Source organism: Mesoplodon densirostris, chromosome 4 (assembly GCF_025265405.1).
Source record: "Mesoplodon densirostris isolate mMesDen1 chromosome 4, mMesDen1 primary haplotype, whole genome shotgun sequence".
Classification (NCBI taxonomy): domain Eukaryota; kingdom Metazoa; phylum Chordata; class Mammalia; order Artiodactyla; family Ziphiidae; genus Mesoplodon; species Mesoplodon densirostris.
The window spans coordinates 63,004,820-63,027,342 of NC_082664.1; the positions used below are offsets into that span (position 1 = coordinate 63,004,820).

The window sequence follows — 22,523 nt, forward strand, 5'->3', positions numbered from 1 at the left end:
TGGCAAAAGATAGATCATAAACCTAAACTGCATTTACACAGTATTATTCAAAATTATGGTTGCACCCCTGTGTAATAAGAAACCCTATTGAAAATGTGTGGGGGGATGGGAATGAAACATGAAATGATAGCAGAGAAAAATAAGGCCGTCTAAATTTCCAAATCGACTGGCCTATGGACATTTTGTGCTGGGTTGTCTTTTATTTTATCATAACAAAATTAACCAATCCAAATCAGGCACTTCAGTGACCAAAAATATCAAATCTAACATGTTAATATTTTTATTCTAGCTATTGCTATGTCATTAAACTAAGTACATTGGTCAAAAAAAAAAAAGAGTAGAAAGAAGTGTGGAGGACTTCCCTGGGGGTCCAGTGGTTAAGACTCCACACTTCCAATGCAGGGGGCACGGGTTCCATCCCCGGTCAGGAAACTAAGATCCCACATGCCACGTGGCGTGGCCAGAAAAAAAAAAAAAACAGTGTGGAGTACAACATACATACCCCTAACTGTACTACCTGCCACCAACTCTTCCTGTGAGAAGGTTTAAGTTGGATCTCAGACATGAATTTCTGAAACATTTAGTTTTCCTTTAAAAACACACTTTCAGGTATCAATGCTACTGAATAACTTCTCTTCAGGCACTTAAATTTGTAAAGTTAAGGAATTTACCTCTTTTTAGGTAGGTTTTGATCACACAGGGATTTTGAAACCTTTCTTTGTCTCTGTTGTGTAATTCCTAATTTACTCTTCCGCCTTTGCTTAACTTCTTTTCCTTTGATTTGCAACAATTCTGATGATTTCACCTTGGAAAAAACATAAAATGAGCCATTAAGGAAAGCTGTAGCCAAGCGTTGATCTTTCTGTCTATTTAATGGTGCACGGTATTTTTAAACTCCTAATTTGTATGTGTATTTTATAACAGAATATAAATCCTAAAGGTGGAGTTGATATGTTCCTCTAAATTTTTTCCTAAATTCTACCTATACACCTTCATAGCAATAAGAATATTAGTACCATATTTATTTATAATATTCTATTTACTGCCTTAAAACTATTAAAGAAAAATATAAGATTTTTTTCCCTCCATAAATCTACTATTTTTGATTGGTATTTCTAATAGAACTTACCTTTAGCTACTTAAAGTTTGGCATGACTGCTGGTTGCAAGCACAAGCCAAAATGAACTTTAATGCTTTATAGAACTATTTTGAACAATGTTTACAAATTTATGCTTCTTACAGTTATACTGTTTTCTATTTCCACTGTTTGGAAAAAATCAAATGCATTTTTGTCTCTTAAATAATTGCCTTTTAATCATTATAGGTATTAGGAGTATTGTCTTCCTAGATTCCTTAGGAAATTTGCAGAATTCATGGCAATAGTTCATCTAAAGATATTTTTCTCTGTGGGTTGCTCTGTCCTTTTTTGAGACTAGATTTAAGGAAGAAAGCAGGGAGGTGTTCCTTGGGGAAAGCAGAGAATGACTGAGTAAAGAGAAGGAGGCCTGATAAAGGGAGGTTCTTCTAAATTAGGTAGAGGGTTTGGGCTCGATGCAGTTGTAAGCAGAGAGCTATTGTAATGTCTTCAGTAAGGAAGTGATGATGAATAAGGAAAGCTCAGAGTACGGGTATTCCACCTCACCATCCAGTTCATGTTTGAACTTCCTCTATATTATCTCCGCCAAAGGCCATCCATCCCGACTTGAACATGATCAGAAACAGAGGACCTGGATAAATCCAAAGGTAGCTACTTTCTCTTTGAAATCTTTCCAGTTGTTAGAATTTTTGTTTGTTTATTACTGAACCTAACAACTTTCATCCACCAGTCTCAATTCAAACATCAGGATCATACAGGAATGATCTGGTTCTCTTCCATGTGACAGACAAATATTCGAATACAGTTGATTCCCCTGGGCGTTCTTTTCCCCCACATAAGCATCCCCAGTCCCTTCAACTCTACCTTACATGACATGGTTTTGAAATACTCTTGTCATCCTGAGTGCTCTCTTCCAGTCTCCAATTTGTCAGTGTCTCTCCTGGGGTTGGACACCCAGATCTGAACACAATATTTGAGGTGTGATGTGATCAGATCCACCAGGAGAAGGATGATCCTCTTTTATGGTAATCGTCAATCAATGCAAATTATGATTGCTCATATCTCCCTATCACAAACCTAAATTATAACTTAAAACTGTGAAGTCTTGTCCACATTTGCTCTAAGTCATGCCATCCCATATCTGTGCACTTAGTTTGTGGAACCAAGGAAAGAACGATACATACATTTATCCCAATTAAATTTCATCTGAGGTCTGACCAAGCAAATCTTACCAGTCACATTTTGGACATTACCTGCAAATCCAATCAGTAAATCTTCCATATTCTCAACCAAATTATCAGAAAATAAGCTGAATTGGACACAGCCCTATAACAGTCCACTAGGGACTTTCATGACTAATTGTCCTTTGCATAACTAGTTATAAATCCTCCTGGCAGTTCACCCGATTGTAGTCTTGTCTACAAAATTGTCATCAGGAGGCTTTCATAAATGGATTGCTGAAATCCAAAAGATAATAACAATAACTAATATTTATTAAGTTTTCTGGTATGCCAGGCTCTTCCCCATGATACTCATGTGTTGACCCCCAGGTCTGACACTCTTCTTATATTCGTTCTAGTAATTCTCAAAAAAGTAAATAAATAATAAGGTTGGTCTTCCATGGCTTGCCCTTAGGGAACCCATGCTGGCTCCAGGTGATTACTCCTTCCTTTTATAAGGGTTCAAACACAATTATTTTAATGATTCATTTAATCATTCCAGAGTTTTGTCCAAGATCAGTGCACACATTACAGAAACCATAACTCTTACTCTTAAAAGAAGAAATAAAACTCAGATTTGCAGTTGCCGGTCTCCAGGCTCCTAGCACCTCTCCCATGGCAGCAGCTCCTCAAAGCCGCTGCTGACAGGGGCACAGCAGGCTTAAACCTATCTATCTGAGCCAACAGGATCAGATATCTAAGTTAACTCTTAAAATCTTTTACCAATCTCGGGCTTCAAGTTTCTTTTATCAATTCTTTTCTCTTCTTTCTAAACTAAGGATCATCCTCCTTGTCAGATTTAAGAGAAGCAAAGTACCATTTTATCAGCTTCCCTTTCTCTTTGTCATAGTTCTGTTTATTTAAAACCTCAACCTTTCTCCAAAAATAAATTAAGACCACTCTGTCATCTGTTGTCATCACACTATTCATCCATAATGACAGGGTTATCCTTCCTTTTTTCTCTCTTTGCTCCAAAACTAACACCAAAAAATACTTTCTTATTCTTAGCATTATTCACAGGCCTCAACCCATTTTGGATCTTAGCTCTCCTGATATAATTGTTATAGGCACATGCCACTTTTATGTTTATCTATGGATATGTGTTTCTTCTTTCATCTTCTGTATACTTTTAAAACTCTGAATGCAATAGATCACTCAAAATTGTTTTGTGAAAATTTGCGGGGTTGGGGGAGGTTGGGGTATCCCACATCTCTGAAACTTCCTTCTACTTAGAATCTCAGGACATGTGTTAACTATATATATATATATATATATATATATATATATTTTTTTTTTTTTTTTTTTTTTTTTTTGCGGTACGCAGGCCTCTCACTGTTGTGGCCTCTCCCGTTGCAGAGCACAGGCTCCGGACGCGCAGGCCCAGCGGCCATGGCTCACGGGCCCAGCCACTCCACGGCATGTGGGATCTTCCCGGACCGGGGCACGAACCCGTGTCCCCTGCATCGGCAGGCGGACTCTCAGCCACTGCACCACCAGGGAAGTCCCTATATATTTTTTTACAGACTTCTTCCCTCCTAAAATGCTCAACAATCCTCTCATGGGTTCTTCTGTCAGTCATTTCTTCACAGAGTCGCTATTATCTAATTTCTCCTTTTGTTGGTCATGACAGACCAGAGACCTAATAACCTTTATCATACTAATGAGCTTCTAAGGATATAAATGGTCAATAAAGTAACAACTGATTAAATTCTCTACTTTTTTTGCTGAATGAGACTGTCTGGCATGTATCTGAGCTGTGAAAGTCCTGTATTTCTCCTTTATCACACCTCTGTGCCACTTCTCTGAGTGATGTCAGAAGAAGTTTTCTTGTCCCCCCAGTCTGGCCTGGCTTGCTGGAGTACACTGTTCCTCATTCCTGTGCCAGAGGTGCTAGAGACTAACGTTATGGCCTCAAATGTCCAAACAGGGTAAAGCTCATGGATATTGACTGATCTTGAGATGTTACCACAAATAAAAGAAATCCAAGGTGAAGATTTGATGGGATGAGTCAGAAAACTTCCAGCACTATTTTCTCTGGCATTTCTGATGTGTCCCACAATATCCCACAGCTATAAACCATAAAGTCTTATCAGACATTCTCTTCTCCTCCTTTTGAAACACTTCTGGTTTCAGTTTAGAATCCTCTTAATCTGTTCTCTAAGTCTCTCTCATCAAACCATTCCCCCTAGTTAAGTGAGGAACACTCCATCCATAGTCATTTTTGCCACTGTGAGTCTTGTACTTAACCAGATACCTGTTAATTGTTGTTATAAAAGGGCAGTGCTGCAAAGCGGCAAAGAGTGAAGGATCCAGAATTAGACCACCTCAGTTCAAGTCCTGACTCTACAACTTAGCCATATGGTTGTACCTGGGCAAATTATTTATCTTTTTCATGACTCGTTTTTTAAACTATAAAATGAGAGTAATAATAGGGTTGTTATCAGGGGGGAAAAAAAGATAACATATGTAAAATACTTAGCAAAGTGGCTGAAACGTGGTAAGTACTCAATAAATTCTAGTTACCTTAGGAAATGACTGTTTTTAGCAAAAATAAACAATTTTGCATATTTCTTAATAATATTTAATATCAGCCACAGCAAACCAAAAGAATGAACATTATGGGACTTTTTCAATGAGGGATTCAAATTCCTGACAGGCCATTGTGGTTAAATCACTGTCCAGAAAATTCATTTCCTTCTTTGACACATTTAGTAGCTAACCATTTGCCCCTCATTTTATTTCCAAAGTCCCAATGTTCAGGTAGGAGAATAGATGAAAACACTACCTGTACCCACAAACCTAACACTCTTTCAAGATGCCATTGTTTTAAAAGATGCCTTCTAAGTTCTCCACACCTAGAAGGTGTCAGCCTAACACACAGGCTGCACCTGCAGTAGTTAGCAATGAGTGGGGTTACTCAGCCTTGGCAAGCTTCACTTCATACCCCAAATGTGAGCTTTAGGAAGACAGCATGACTTCTGATGGAGTCATTCACCAATCACAGCCTAAGTCCCTTCCCCCGACAGCAGTGGTGTCACCCGTTACTTGTGGATCTTCCTTATGATCTATTATTGCAGGAAGATCTGTATGCTAGTGTCAGGCAGGATGAACCTAAGAAAGTAGGACTTGAGAAATGAATAAAAACCAGGAGGCAACTGTACTAATCCAGATATAAGGTCAACTGTAAAAAGAAGAAAAAAATTATAAGCAATAATATTAGGAGGAATCTAGGCCTGGGAGGCTGATTATTTTGTGAGAGGCAAGAAAACAATGAGGTCATGGATAAATCTAAGGTTTCAGAGTTGGGATTTTGGGGCAAAAGTTGAAGAACTGTTAATGGCTAGTTCGCTTGGGTGAAGCACAGTAGTAGGATCATGGTCATTGGTGGGGGGAGGGAAACCCAGGAGAGGGACTGACTAGAAAACTTGTTTACCCAGGAAGGGGTATCCATCTAAATCTGTCAGAATAGACTGCTGGAGATAATACCAAGATAGTAAGCTGTGGTTCAGGAAAAAGTGGCTTTTTAAAAAATCCTAATAATAATATATCTATTTTTAAATAAATGCATTTATTCAAGTCAAAAAGTGACTCAAATTAAAGAAATGTACTAAGTAAATAATAGTAAGGCAATATACAAATATGGTAAAATTATGAAAATTATGCATAAATAAAGTGGAATAAAATTATAAATAAAATAAAATTCTCACAGTAGGAAAAAACTCAGGGAGTAGGATAAACCTAAATGGGGCAAAGGCTACAAAGTTCACCCAGTCCAGGTCCCTGGGCTACAGGTTCCTGACTCTCTCAAGATGGTAACAGGAAGACTCTTGGTCAATTTCTGAAAGCCCTGAGGTTCCCTCACTCCTTAAGAATCTTTATTCTCTCCCCGGAGTTGCAATTAGGTTTGAGACTAAAATCTCTGAAAAAACAGAAGTTCCCTTTTCCCAAATGAGCAGTTTTCACATATAAGGCCCTTTTTTCAGGGTGAACGCTCCCACAGGCCTTGGTCCTTTCTGGGCCATATCTTCACACCTACACATCCTCATCTCTCATAACTCTGTTTCCAACATAAGCAGTGTTTTACCTTTAAAGACAGCCGCTTGGTTGTTTTTGAATCACCAATGGGCTGTTCACCTTCCAAAGGTTTACTTGATTCATCTGCTGACTGAACTTCCAAAGTTTCCTGAGGCTTAAATAATATGCTTTCTGCATCTGAGACTCCCCATTCCAATACGTCCTCTTGTTCAATCTGGAAAATACTTGATACAGCTTCAGGAAGCTTCTCAAGCACATTCTGTTGGGAAACATAAATGTACAAATATGCTCTTTTTATTGGTCCTTCCAAAGTTTTAAGTTATGCCATGTTTTCTCTCTGACAACAAATGACTATGAAAATGCGTGACAGAAATTAAGCAGAGGTAATAAGTGAAGATTTAGAAAAAGAAACTCAAATTGACTTAAGAAAAACATGAAGCGTGGCAAATTATTTTCCTTGGCCCTTGTCTCAGAAAATACTGCTACCCTCCTGTATTATGCAAGAACACTAAGGAAATAACAAGACTCCAGTCTTACCCTGATTCTCACCCACACTCACACAGAATCAAGGCCCACTGAAATATATGACCTCTGCCCAACCTGAGGTTCTTTGGAGCTAAGCAATGAGATGCCTGCTAGCCAAATGCTCTTCCAGAAGCATGACTTCAGTCCCTCAGAGAAGAGCTGACACAGAGGCCCCAAGAAGACCACCCAGACACCCCAGCTCCATGCCAAGCCCTAATGAAAAATTCTCACAAACTATCACTCCTACACCTGTTTTGTGTTTCTTAAAAAGGTCTCACTGACTTAATGTGCATCTCACCAAGCCTTTAAGAAAGTATCTTTATAGACATATTTTGGGTATTACCCAATTTTAAACCAAGATTATTTGGGATTATGAGCACTGCCTCAAATTAACAGATGAGAAAACCAGTCTGATTTACATAGAATCTGAATTTTATAGAATGACTTGAAAATGCAATTGTATCACTTTGCTCTCTGGCACACTCATTTGCTAATAAGTAAAATAAAGGGTAAAGATGGCATATAGTAGTTCCAAATACTATTTAAGTTTCTTTATTATGTAGGAAAGAATGGCTAAACCAAGAAATATACTTTTGTAAAACATAACTTTAATCTAGAGCTTGTGTTTTTATAAAGCTACTCAATGGTGCTGGGGAAAGAGTAAGAGCTTTGTAACTAGACAGGACTTAATATAAATCCTGGATGTGTCTTACCAATAGATGTGTAATCTTGGTCAAGTTACTTAACCCTTTTTAGCCTCATTTTCCTCATTGGTAAAAAAAGGGGTTTAAAAAAGTCCTTCCATAAAATGGCAGAATAGCTACACAAGGGAAACATGTGTTATGAGCCTATATTGTCTACCTATGACAAACTCATTCATTTTATGTTCCGTAGCGTTTGGAACTGTTCATCACTCCCTTTCTTTTGACCCTGTCTGCTCCTGGCTTCCTCAACACACTCTACCAGGGTCTAGCTGGGGAGACTGAATAGATGAAGGTTCCACCCTTCAAAAGCTTGAGAGGGAAAGGGTAATCCTCCAGCTTCAACCGACCCTCTCAGAACTCTGCCAGCCTCGCCTACCCAGAAAGCCATTAGTGATCTTATCACTACCCTGTGGCCTGCTCTATTTTAGCGTATATCACACTATATTACATTCGTCTAAGTAATCATCACTATAATTGTCAACATATATGAGCATTATCTCATTTAATTTTAATCTTCACCACAACTCCATGAAGTAGAGGAACTCTTTGTAATCCCATTTTATGGATGAAGAAACTGAGGCTTAGCTAAGTTAAGTAACCTGCCCAAGGTCATACTGAGACTAAGTAGCAGGACAGTGTTTGAACCTAAACAACCTGAATCCAAATTGTACTCTCTTACCCTTTTTTTAGCCCACACAATAGACTACTGGTTCTCAAAATGTGCTCCACAGACTCCTGACAGTTTAGGCCCTTTCAGGGGATCTACAATGTCAGAACTATTTTCATAATAATATTAAGGCTTATTTTCCTTTTTCACTGTGTTGACATTTACATTGATGATGGAAAAGTACTGAGGAGTAAAACAGTGAGTCAATACTTTTCAAGTAATTAACACATGAGGTACAAAATGATGCAGGGGGTTAAAGGTCTGTTCAAGGAGCAAGGTAGATCAATTAATTTTAAAGTAATGATACACAATAATTTCATTTATCTGGTTTCAGATTCTCCACTGCAACTAATCTTTAAGAAACTATCACTTGTGGAGTTTTGGTGTATTAACAAAGACGACCATCCATAACTATGTAAAAAAAAGGTTATTAAAATGATTCCCTTCTAATCTAATCAGACTAGACTTACTTAATATACTTCAACCAAAAGAACACATACAACAGATTGAATGCAAAAGCAGATAGGAGAATCTAGCTCTCTATTAAACGAGATATTAAAGACATTTGCAAAAAGTGTGAGACAATCCTACTCTTCTCACTGAATTGTTTTGTTTTGCACATTATTTTTTCCTAAAAATATGTTTTATGTTAATGCGTAACAGGCTGATTATTATTTTAAATGAATGAATAAATAATTTGTTTTTCTCAGTTTCAGTTTCTAGTATGGTAAATGTTGGTTGATTGAATCCACACAAACAAAAACTCTTTTGGGTCCTTAAAATATTTTTTAAGGGTTTAAAGCCATCCTGAGACCAAAAATTTTGAGTACTTCAAAACCTTCAAGTTTGAGAATTCCTTAAAAAAGAAATTGTGTCTCACCTGTCTTTTATACCTCAAGCACTTAGAACATTGTAGAACTTGTGCAATTATTTGTGAATGAATGAAAGGAAATTATATACATTTCTTCTCTACTATGTAATTAGCCTCTATTTAGAATATTTATTAAACAGTATTGTACTTTGTCTCTATATACTGCTCTACTCTATACAATGAGTTCCTCAAGCACAAGAGCTGTATTTTCTATCTTTGTATCAACCATGTCTAAAACAATGCTCACCACATCATAGGAAAAGGAATGAATTCCTTGATTTTTTGCTAAGTATGAGAGGAAATCATTCTCCATGATGATTCAAAAACAATTATATTTAAAATGGTGGGTACTTGGAAAGATATTGCATTAAGAATGTTCTCTTTTAAAAGAAAATAAATTACATCAAAGAACTAAGAGCACTCTGGCCTGTGGCACTGGGATGCTCACAACTGAGGCTGCCATGCTCTAACGGTAGGGTGCCTGGTACCACTTAGAAAGAGCAGGCCCTCTCCAGATGGGTGCTTGTTGGCCAGTGCTGCACAGACAAATCTCAGTCCAGGAAGCATCTACAAGTCTAAGGGATAGGTACAGTGAACAGATAGAGTTCTGTTCTCTGGCACAGAGCAGGTACCCAAAAAATGTGTTTGGAATTAAAGATACCACAGAGGAGCTTTTTTACCATGGCCAGGTATCAGCTTAAAAGGTATTATACATCTAAAGAAGTGGGAAGCTTCCTCTTAAAAAGCCAGTGACCAGAAGAGGTCCAGTAATTGCTTGTAAATGTCAAAGCTGAGGGTATGGTTTCTACAGAATTACAAAGCAATTATTATTTTTGCTTAAATGTTTATTCTAAATAATCAAGGTGATGTATAAGCTAGGTATCTGGTAATTGGCCTTTTTCATAGTTTCCTTCAAAATGGAATAATCTTTTCTTATACTTTATATGAATATTCAGTGAATGGTATTAAGTCAAGTTTATCCTACTAATGAAGATTTCTATTTTTCTGAACCTAACTGATCTTGTATCATCAGTTTACTATACCTATTAGAAACTTACAGGTCAGAGGTTTTGATATCTACCTGTAAATGGTGTCACCTAGAGGCAGCTACCCTAGATATCAGTTTTAAGCCCATAGCATATGTGGTAAGGCTTCAAAATTGATTTATCCGCATATTGTGCCATATTTCCTGGGTCTTGAGACAGGTGATGAGAATACAGAGGAGAAAAATACATGATCTCAACCCAGAAGCATCTCAAACTCTAGTAGTCAACCATTTGTAGTAACTCTAACATTACAGGATCCATGATTTTTGTGAAAAGAAAAGATTCAATACATTTTCTAAACATGATATATTATCCTAAAACTGAATTGTGATCTGAATTTTTATGTGTGTGGAATCATATTTTCAGGAAATAAAGGAGCTTGTTATTTAATGATATCATTTTACAAATCCTTTGTAAAAGACGGATTATCGTGCCATCATTTGTTTTATGTAAATGTGGATTTCTACACACAGGGAGGCACTTCCCATTCACAAGGAATATGTTTCAGATTGCTTTGAATCCCTAAGTATTTTGCCAATGATGGATGAAAAGCAAGTTCTATTTCTGAAACAAACTTCTGTCACCAAGTGTCCATATTTCTCTACAAAATATGCCCCTTGTCAATGCTTTTCACAATTCTTCTAGGTAAATAAAGAATAAGGTGATGGATGCTTTCTTAGAAGCTAATAATTTTTAATTAATTCTCCAGCTACCTTCTAGATCTAAATGTCTTTAGATGAGAAGAATTGTTAAAATCTTTTCCTTCTGAAATGAGTTTTGGGCCTTAGCTCCGAAGGTCTATGATAGGCAGCAATGGAGAGCCAAAATAGCCAAGACTCTCAATGTGGTATTAGATTAGATGTGCTTACAGTTAAACACGCCTCTAAAATAAGTTAGAGGAGAATTTTTTTAACTCTCTAGATAAACATTCAAGCAACAGAAGCAGACTATTACTTCAATATAGGCAAGAAGGATTTTTTTATTAAAGACTTTACCATTTGAGTTTCCTTAATTCTTATCTGCAGTCCTTGCTCTGCTTGCACTTCCAGTGTTTTGGGCCAGTACACTTTTCCCAATAAAGAAATATCCTTGAAGGAGAAAAAGAAAACAATTAAAATAATGTCAATTTTAAAAATCACTGAGATATTATTCAATGCAGTAAAATGCTAGTCAATATGATGCAGTAAATGAGAAATATAGAACAAAAGATACAATAAAAATATTTTGTCTATTGTTCCAATTTTACGGCTTTTTAAATTACTGGGCTCTATAGATATATCATCAGATTTAATAAGACAATTAGGTAATATTAAATCAGATACCATAAAACACTGCTTTTAAATGGCTGCGCAAGAAAGATAAAATCAAAAGTAAAATTTAATCTAACCAAGAGTGAGAAGGAATATAAATATACTTTAAATGTTAATGGAGGGGACTTCCCTGGTGGTCCAGTGGTTAAGACTCCGTGTTCCCAATGCAGGGGGTCCGGGTTCGATCCCTGGTCAGGGAACTAGATCCCACATGCCACAACTAAGAGCCTGCATGCCACAACAAAAGGAGCCTACATGCCACAATTAAAGATGCCACATGCCAAAACGAAGATCCTGAACGTGGCAAGAAACCGCATGCCACAACTAGACCCAGCGCACCCAAATAAATAAATAAATAAATATTTTTTAAAAACGTTAATGGGTAGAACTGTTAGTGTCATTTTTATCAAAACTAATTCTAATTGCTATGATATATCCTCAACTCAGTTGAAGTGGTAAAAAGATAGTGCACTACAGTGGCCAACAATGAATAGGAATAAAGAGACCCAGCTCCTGCCCAAATTGTAAAGTCACAGACCAGACAGCAATAGGCAAGTTATCTTGCTTCCCTTTACCTCAGTTTTATCATCCTTAAAATGGATGCTCATGACTTTTTAAGGTCCCTTTCTCCTCTAGCCTTTTAGTAATGTCAGTAGCAAAATATGAGCATTCCTTGTACTTTAAAATACTGCTTTTCTAACTTTGCTTAATTAAAAAGATTCAGCTGAGGTTACTAGCTTCTACTTCTGCTCGCTTGTCAAAAATAACTATAAAACTAGACAAAATATAAGGACAACTCTTTTAGGGTTGGACAACAGGCAGTGCAAGACTATAATGACTAAGAGAATGGAAACAAAAAAGGCTAAGAGCTAAATCACCCCAGATTTCGGCCTTACACAATTTCCAGACCACAACACAAGGAGAGAGAAATCACACAGAGCACAGGTATCTCACTGAGTTAAAGAGACAGAAATTAGAGTAAGGAAAAGACAAAGAGGGTAGAATTTGTAGGGCACATTATGGGGAGGAGGGAGCTGCATAGAGAAAGAGCTCCAGAAATCTGCACAGAATCCTTGAGTCTTTGGCTGAACACCAATCTGCTTGTACAATGGTGAAACCCATGAGGCCAGACAAAGAAAAACTGCCAGGGGAAAAAAAGCAATTACCAAAGAGCTGAAGCCACAATTCCCAGAGCTCACACAATGCTAGGAGTCATTAGATCTCCCACCAGACATTCTTAATACATGGTATTGGGTTGGCCAAAAAGTGTGTTTGGGTTCTTCCGTAAAATCTTATGGAAAAAAACGAATGAACTTTTTGGCCAACCCAATACATTCATTACAAACCTCAGACAGATCATACATTAGTCCTAGAGTAATAGCTTCTCTGACATTGACAATACTTTAAAATAATACTTGAAAAGATCAAGCTGATCTTTAAGTAGCTTAACTGCCTAACAGAACAAACTCTAACCCTTTGTAAAGGAAGACAACAAAATCCAGTACTCTACAATGTAAAATTCCCAGTGTTCAGCACCTAACCAAAGTTACTAGTCATATGAAGAGGCATGAGTATGTAACACATAACCAGAAGAAAAAAACAGGAAAAGACCCAGAAATAGCAGACATTGGTTTAAGAGATAAAGATCTTGAAACTTCTAACATAAATATTATAAATTTCAAAGATGTAAACATAATGAGGAGCAAATGTAAGACAAAAAACAGAATCAAATGGAATGTCCAGATAAAATGTCCACTATCTGAAATAAAAATTTCACTGAGTGGCATAAATATCAGAGAAAATACTGCAGAGGAAAAGATCATTTAAAGACGTAGCAATAGAAACCATACAAAATAAATCACCTAGAGAAATAAAAATCGAAACAAAATTAACAGTCAAACTGACATATATTTAATTAGAGTCACAGAAAGGAGGGTGTGAAGAGAGCAGAAAACATTTGTACAGAAAATAGCCAACATTTTTCTAAATTTGATAACAACTATAAACCCCTGGTGCAAAAAGCTCCATGAACCACAAGCAGAAACACACAAAGAACACTGTGCCAAGCACATTATAATCAAAATGAAAAAAAAAATAAAACAGTAATACAGGAAAAAGTCTTAGAAGCATCCAGAGAAACAATAAGTACAAAGACATAAAGAATTACTGGCAACTAATTACCACAAATTAATACTGCAGGTTTCGTGTCAGAACAGTGCAAGACAGAAGACAATAAAGCAACATATTTAGAGTACCTGTACTGAAAGAAAACAACTGTCCAGATAGAATACCATATCCAGCAAAAATATCTTTTAAAACTGAAGGTGAAATACTTTTGTAGCAAATACAAGGTGAAAAATTTATTGCCATCAAACTTGCCCTACAAAAAATGTTAAAGGAAATTCTTCAAGCAGAAGGAGTAAAACTTGAATGCACACAATGAAAATAAATGATAAAATGATTTAAAAAGTGGGTAAATAAAAAAGACTTTTTCCCTTTTTGAAGTTTTTAAAAATATAACAGACTGTTTAAATTAAAAATGATATATTTTGAGATTTATAACTTATATAGATATGAAGTATACACAAATGAGAATCACAATAACAGAAGAAGGGAAAAAGAAGTATACAGCTATAAGTTTCTTATACTATATACCATTTACTGGGATAAGTTAAATATGCATATTGTAAACCCCATAGCACTCACTAAAACAATAAAACAAAAAGGTAAATAAGCTAACAGTATGAAATAGCATGAAATGCTAAAAATTAATCAAAAGAAGGCAGGTAAAGAGGGAAAAGGGGGCAAAGAACAAATGTGACAAATAGAAAGCAAATAGCAAGATATAAATACAAACCCAGCCATATCAATACTTGCATGTAAATGGTGCTAACCACTCCAATTAAAAGACAAAGATTGTCACACTGCAGAAAAAACAAGATCCTACTATATGATTGCTATGGGAAACCTACTTTAAGTATAAAGACACAAATAGGTTAAAAGTAAAAGGATGAAGGAAAATATAACATGCAAACACTAGCATAAGAAAACTGGCATGGCTATATTAACATCAGACAAGGCAGACTTCAAAACATGAAGTATTAGAAGGAAAAATCGAATCACTGCATAATAAAAAAAAACAGTCAAGTGCCTCAGAAGACATATAGTATGCACTGATGACAAAGCTACAAAGGGCATAAAACAAAAACTAAAAGAACTGAAAACAGAAGCAGAAAATCTCACTATTATAGTTAGATACTTCAAACAAAGACTATCTGGCTCCAGAGACTACACTTTTTACAAATATAATAACTAAACAGTTAATTTTAAATGTGAAATCCTAAAAAAAATTCTTCACCACCTTTTAGCTTTATAAATACATCATTAAAGTATAAAAACATGACAACAATGAACACCAAATTCAGGATATTGTTCACATCTGAGGTGGAAGAGAATTACTGGAAAGAGATACAAAGGGGGCCTCTACTTTACTTCTAATTTTCTATTTATTTAAACAATCTGAAGTGAATATGGTAAAAAAATAAATAAATAAATTTTGAAAAATCTGAGTGAAGAGTATGTGTTCTACAATTGAAATATATCATGATTAAAAAAAGATATTTCTCCACATATTAATGTAGGTAACATAAAAATGTCAAAAATGGATAAAAACATCTTAATAAAGAAACCTAGAGCTTACATCACTTGTAAACATAAATGCAAAAATCCCCAATTAAAATATTTGCAAATCTAACTAATCAGCATATTTAGAAACAATGCATCTTGACAAAGGAAATTTTTCGCCAAACTGGATGGATAATTCATTGCCAGTTTATGAGATTAACAGATTAACATGGAAATTCATATGATCCTTTCAATAACTGCTGACAAAAATCATCAATAAAATTCAACCTATTTCTGAGTGAAAAGTAACTAGAAATATATTAATTAGACCATATATTTGGTGGAAAAAAGAAAATCATTTGAAAAACTATCAGACCAGAGTAGAGGTAAAAGGCATGCCTAACAAATTCAACAAATGAAATTTCATACCAGCAATAACCAGTTAAGATGCCATTCTCAAAATAAAAGTTAGCTATTAATATAAGCAATGAAATGAATGAATCTCAAAACCATTGTGTTGAGCACAAAAGGCCAGGTTAAAAGGGCATCAAAATGGCCAAAAATAGCCTCTCCAAACTACCCAAAAAATAAGTATGAAGACAAAAATATATGAAAATTTAAAGTATTTGTCTAGTAAGTCCACTGTCCTTCTTCAATGACAGTTTCTATTAATTTTTTTCTGTGTATGGGCCATATTTTCTTGTTTATCTCTGTGCCTCATAATTTATTGTTGAAAGACTTATAGTAACCTAAGGAGCACATGTTCATCAAAGACTAATGAATCTCAGTAAGAACAATGAGGTTTTTTTATTGTTGTAACTTTCTATTCCCATACTCTTCTGTCCAGCTCAGCTGTAGCCTTGAAAAAGAAAAATAACAATAAAATAAATATTTTAGTGACTAGTCCATATAAATGTGTAGTTTGATTGTTCTGAGTCAGTCTCAGCCTATCAGTAGTGATGCTATCACCTAGAAATGCTTGTGAGCACTCAACTGGGCTCATACTATTTGTGGCAAGCTCCCACAGACATTTCTCTGACTGGAGGCACCATTATGATTGCAAGGTATACCTCAGCAAAACCACCTGGGAAATTAGAAAAGACAGGCTTATTATTTATGAGTCCTGAAAGATACACAGCATACGTGGGGCCACACAGTGATATCTCAGGCAGATAGAGAGAGGGGGTGGGGGGAGAATGGACCTGGGGTTCTGACTTTAACAGTATAAAGGGTGAGGTGGCCAGGGTTTTACAGGTTCACTCACTATTGATGAATTTAAAACATAAGGGTGGGAATCAAAGTGTTCAGTCAAGCAGTCAGTTATCTAGATCAACCAGAGATTTCCAAAAGGGGGAATTTCATGGGTGAGGTGGCTTGGCTCTTAATCTAGTTGTGTAGCTGGCAATGTGTTTATTCAAGATGGATGTCTTTGAATTGGATGCCTCAGGAATCAAAAGTTTAATGTTAGGCAATTACATTAAAATCAAAAAAGCTAATTGTCAGGCACTTACACTGCACTGAAGTGCATACCAAGGGCTGTGCACATGCTCAGAAAAGACCTAGAAGCCCTAAATTTTCATATCTGACTGACCTTGAGGCTCTAGGCAAGTTGTAAGTGAGGGCTAGTGCAGAGTTCTAAACTGCCTACCTGGGCACTGAAGGTGTGTCCCAACACACAAAAGAGCCCCTTAGCAAAAACTGAAAGACATTGGTTCCAGGCATTCAAGGAAGTCTATATTCAGTCATCACCTGATCACTAAGCTTAGCAAGCAGAGACTTCAGTGGCCATACATGACTACAAATACAGACTTTATAAAATTAGTTCAAGAAAGCCACTAAAATTTTTTAAATGATAACAATAAAAATAAGAACTACAACAGCAAAACAACAACAAACCCTGGGGGGGGGGAGAAGGACCTTATTTCCACAATTATCACATTATATTATTTTAAATGACCGATTTATAACAAAAAATATGAGATATGCAAAGAACAAGGAAAGTATGGCTCAACACAGGAAACAAGACAATCAAAAGAACCATCCTTGGGGAAGTGCAGACGTTGGACAAAGACTTTAAATCACCATGTCTAAACAACTGAAGAAAGTATGACAATAATGTCTCATCAAACAGACAATATCAATAAAGAGATAGAAGTTATAAAAATGAACCAAATAGAAATTCTGAAAAGTTCATTAACTGAAATGAAAAATTCAATAGAAGTGCTCAGTAGAAATTTGAGCAGACTGAGAAGAAAAATTGGTGAACATGAAGATAGGTCAGTTGAGGTTATTCAGTCTGAGAAACACAAAGAAAAAGAAAAAGTAATGAAGAAAACTGAACAGAGCCCTAGAGGCCTGTGGGACACCATCAAGCAAAATGGGAGTTCCAAAAGAAGAGGGGAAGGCAGAAAGAATATTGGAAGAAATAATGGCAGAAAATTTCCCTGGTGAAATCATCTACATATCAAAGAAGCTAAACACACCATAACCAAACTGTCAAACTATTCAAAAACAAAGAGAAAATCTTGAAAGCAGCAAGAGAAAAGCAACTCATCACCTACAAGGAATCCTCAATAAGATCAACAACTGATTTCTCATCAGAAGCCATGGTGGTTAAAAGGCAGTGGGATGACATATTTAGAGTGCTAAAAGAAAAAAAATGTCAACCAAGAATTCTAAATCCAGCAAAACTATACTTCAAAAATGAAGGAGGAATGAAAATATTCCCAAATAAACAAAACTAAGAGAGTTTGTCACTAATATAATTTCCCTACAAGAAACACTAAAGTGAGTCTTCAGGCTGAAATGAAAAGACACTAGACAATAACTCAAATACACATGAAAAATAAAGAGCACTGGTAAAAGTAAATAGGTAAATATGTAAGACAATACAAATAAAATTTTTGTTTGTAACTTTTCTCTCCTATCTGATTTAAAAGAAAAATGAATAAAGCAATAATTATAAATATGTGTTGATGGACACATATTGCATTAAAAATGTAATTTACATGACAACAGCATCACAAAGAGTGGGGAACAGAGCTATAAAGGAGCAAATTTTTTATATTATTGAAATTAAGTTGCATAAATCTGAACCAGATTATTATGTTAGGATGTTAATTATAATTTCAAAGGTAACCATTAAGAAAATAAGTTAAAAATATAAAGTAGGGGCTTCCCTGGTGGCGCAGTGGTTGAGAGTCCGCCTGCCAATGCAGGGGACACGGGTTCGTGCCCCGGTCCAGGAAGATCCCACATGCCGCAGAGCGGCTAGGCCCGTGAGCCATGGCCGCTGAGCCTGCGTGTCCGGAGCCTGTGCTCCGCAAAGGGAGAGGCCACAACAGTGAGAGGCCCGCGTACTGCAAAAAAAAAAAAAAAAAAAAGTATATATATATATATATATATATATATATATATATATATATATATATATAAAGTAAAATAAATAGGGGATAAAAATGGTACAAAAAGAAACCTACAGTTTTTCATACTTTTGGTTAGTTCAACATTTTAGAAAACCATACCATGGGTACTGAAGAAGATTACACTACAGTGAAATAGAGATTCCATAGTGAAAGCTTACTAGAACCAGGAAGTGAGACTCAGAGCTTGGCAAGTCAACCTACTCAATAGATAGGGCTCTGGAAAACAGTGCAGGGTAAAAGAAGCCCACAAATGCATTCAGTTCATAAACTTCTAGACTTTTTTTTTAAGGTCATATAATTTTAATGATTTTTTAAAATTTTTTATTTTATATTAGAATAAACTTCTAGATTTAAAGAACATATTCATTTCATGAATAAAGAGAAAAAGGCAACTTAAGGTCTATGGAAAACCATTGCAGGATAAGGGAAAAGAGACAACACTCTGAAATACCAAAGGAATAAATTTTTTTTAATTGTGTGATGTGCTCAAAAGATGCAAGAAGATATGAATTCTGCCAAAAAATATAGAAATCCATGCAGAGTAAAGATAATGAGTTGAAAACTGCAAGATAAAAATGAAACAAACTGAATCAACTAAGAAGGTTTGAAAAAAATTAAAATGCAATAATAGTATTAAAATATTTAAATACATCTTAAAAAGCAGATTTTAAAATATGTTAATGAAGAAAATCAAATCAGATGGTAGAGGACAAATTATAAGGTCTTCCAAAATATAGAGGAAAATGACTAAAGGGCGATGGGGGCGATGGAGGTGGAAGCAATGGGAAGATGGTAATAAAATCAGAGAAAATGAAGAGACAATGTGAGGATAAATGATGTTTTTTTAATATAAAAGTAAATTAAATAAAAGCAAAAGTGAGTAGCTGGATACAAAATAATTTAACTGATTTTTTTAAAGGTGTAGGTAAGTTAAAAGGGTTTGTGTTGTCATGTTCCAGGGAAAAAAATCAGTGAAAATAAAAGCACACCTAAACATATGCTATAAAATATTTAATTAGAAATGTAGCAGATGTGTAAGTTTGTGCCCAGAAAAAGATATTCTGACAGATTCTGGAAGCAAATGCTGACCTGTCAGCAGAGTTCCCAATGGTCAATTTGGGCAGGAAATGCAGAGAGGGTTTCAGGCAGACAACAGTGGGAAGGTTGGATGATTCAGAAAACCGTGGAATCTGTCTCAGACACTGGTGCCTGGTCCTTAGAAGCTTCTACAGACAGAAGCTAAAGGAACACTTTTCAGAGGTGACTCCATGAAGCTAAGAGACACACAAAGAGAGAACAGGGACATCCTCTCCTTTTGGCTCAGAACTCTGCATGTCTCCTTTGCAGTGGGGATCACAGATATACTCAGCTCAGAAAACCCACCATACATGAAATAACCTTCTAGAAAAATTATTTGAAGATGCAATTAAGTGCTCCAAAATAAAAAGTTAAAGTATAAAAATAGATGAGTAAAAGTGGTATGCAATGAAACTTTAAACATAAATAATAGCCTAAATAAGTTTTAAATGGCTAACAAAACTGAGTGTAAATGTCAAGAATTACATTTTAAAATACAAGCAAACTACTAAAACCGACCTAAGAGAAAGCAGAAAATCTGATTAGACCTATAGCAAGAGATTGAATCAGTAATCAAAAAACTTCCAACAAATTAAAGTCCAGGACCAGATGGTTTTACTGGTGAATTCTACCAAACAATCTTTCTCAAACTTTTCAAAAAATAGAAGAAGAGGAAACACTTCCTGACTCATTCTGTGAGGCCAGCATAACTCTGATACCAAAGAAAGATAGAGACATTACAAGAAAAGAAAACTATAGACAATTTTTGTTATGAATATAGATGCAAAAATCCTCAACAAATTACTGGCAAACTGAACCAGCAGCAAATTTTAATGATTATAAGACATGACCAAGTGGGGTATATCCCAAGTGTGCAACAATGGGTCAACATACAAAAAGCAATCAATGTAATACATTACATCTTCTTCATTAATAGAATGAAGGGGAAAAAAAACCCATGATCACCTCAATTGTTACAGAAAAAGGATTTGACAAAATCCAAAACCCTTTTGTGGTTAAGACAAAAACAAAAAACACTAAAAAAAACTGGGAATAGAATGGAACTTTCTCAGCTTGACAAAGGATATCTATGAAAAACCAAGAGCTAACATTATACTCAATGGTAAAACACTGAAAGTTTTCCCCCTAATATCAGGAACAATGATGCCCAATTTCACCACTTCTATTCAACATAGCACTGGAAACTCTAGTTGAAGGAATTAGGCAAGAAAAAAAAATAAAAGGCATCCAAATTGCACAAGAAGAAGTAAAATTATCTTTATTCCCAGATGATATGATCTTATATATAGAAAACCATAAATAATACCAAAAAACTATCAGAGCTAATAAATAAATTCACTAAAGTTGCAGGTACAATATAAAAATATTTTAAAGTATTAAATTTCTATACACTAACAATGAACAATCTAAAAATGAAATTAAGAAAACCTTCCATTTACAATAACATCGATGAGAATAAAATAATTAGGAATAAGTTTAACCAAGTAGACACAAGACTTCTATAAAACATTGCTGAAAAAAATTAAAGAAGACCTAAATAAAAGAAAAGACATCACAGGTTCATGGATGGGAAGACTTAATATTGTTAAGATGGCAAGATTCCCCATAGCAATCTACAGATTCAATACAATCTGTATCAAAATCCTAAAGGCCTTTTTTTGCAGAAATAGAAAAGCTGATCCAAAAATTCAAATTGAATTGAAAAGAACCCTGAATTGGCAAAACAATCTTGAAAAAGAAAAATAAAGTTGGTGCACTCACACTTCCCTATTTCAAAACTTACTATCAAGCTATGGTAATTAAAAATTGTGGTGCTAGCACAAGGACAGACATCTAAATCAATGGAATAGGACTGAAAGTCCTGAAATAATCTCATCCAACTGTTAATGTTTACAAGGGTCCCAAGATCATTCAAAGGGGTATTAATCATCTCTTCAAATAGTGCCAGGACAACTGGATATCAACATGGCCCCCCATCTCACGTGTTATACAAAAATTAACTCAAAATAGATCAAACACCTAAGCATAAGAACTGTAAAATTATTAGAAGAAAACGTAAGGGTAAATCTTCATGACCTTGGATTTAGTAATAGATTTTCAGAAATGACACCAAAAGCATAAGAAAAAAAATTTGGACTTCATCAAAATTAAAAATTTTCATGCATCAAAAAGTGAAAAGACAACCTATAGAATGGGAGAACAACCTATTTACAAATCATTTATCTGATAAGGGTATGTATCCAGAATATAAAAAGAACTCTTAGAACTCAACAAAAACAAAAAAAATTCCACTTTAAAAATGGGCAGGGGGCCTCCCTGGTGGCGCAGTGGTTGAGAGTCCGCCTGCCGATGCAGGGGATACGGGTTCGTGCCCCGATCTGGGAGGATCCCATATGCCGCGGAGCGGCTGGGCCCGTGAGCCATGGCCGCTGGGCCTGCGCGTCCGGAGCCTGTGCTCCGCAGCGGGAGAGGCCACAACAGTGAGAGGCCTGCATACCGCAAAAAGAAAAAAAGAAAAAAATAAATAAATAAATAAATAAATAAATAAATAAATAAAATGGGCAGGGCTTCCCTGGTGGCCCAGTGGTTGAGAGTCCGCTTGCCGATGCAGGGGACGCGGGTCCGTTCCCCGGTCCGGGAAGATCCCACATGCCACGAAGCAGCTGGGCCCATAAGCCATGGCCACTGAGCCTGCGCGTCCGGAGCCTGTGCTCCGCAATGGGAGAGGCCACAACAGTGAGAGGCCCGCGCACCGCAAAAAAAAAAAAAAATGGGCAAACGATTCCAGCTTTGAAGTTAATAATACTCTTTGGCAATAACACTAGTAATTTTGAAGTTGGGGAAAAGCAAAAGGAGGGAATCAATAGGAGCTGTCCTGATTATTTAGCTTAAGAATTTCCCT

The 22,523-nt window shown here is 35.9% G+C and overlaps 1 protein-coding gene across 1 annotated transcript in view; it reads right to left on the reverse strand.

Annotated features, from left to right (window-relative positions):
- The window catches only part of TTC6 (tetratricopeptide repeat domain 6), a 216,366-nt gene that overhangs the window by 141,261 nt on the left and 52,582 nt on the right, over positions 1 to 22,523 (reverse strand). Inside the window, 3 exon segments of the mRNA XM_060098150.1 lie at positions 645 to 805; positions 6,401 to 6,610; positions 11,160 to 11,252. Coding sequence (XP_059954133.1) covers positions 645 to 805; positions 6,401 to 6,610; positions 11,160 to 11,252 — 464 coding nt within the window.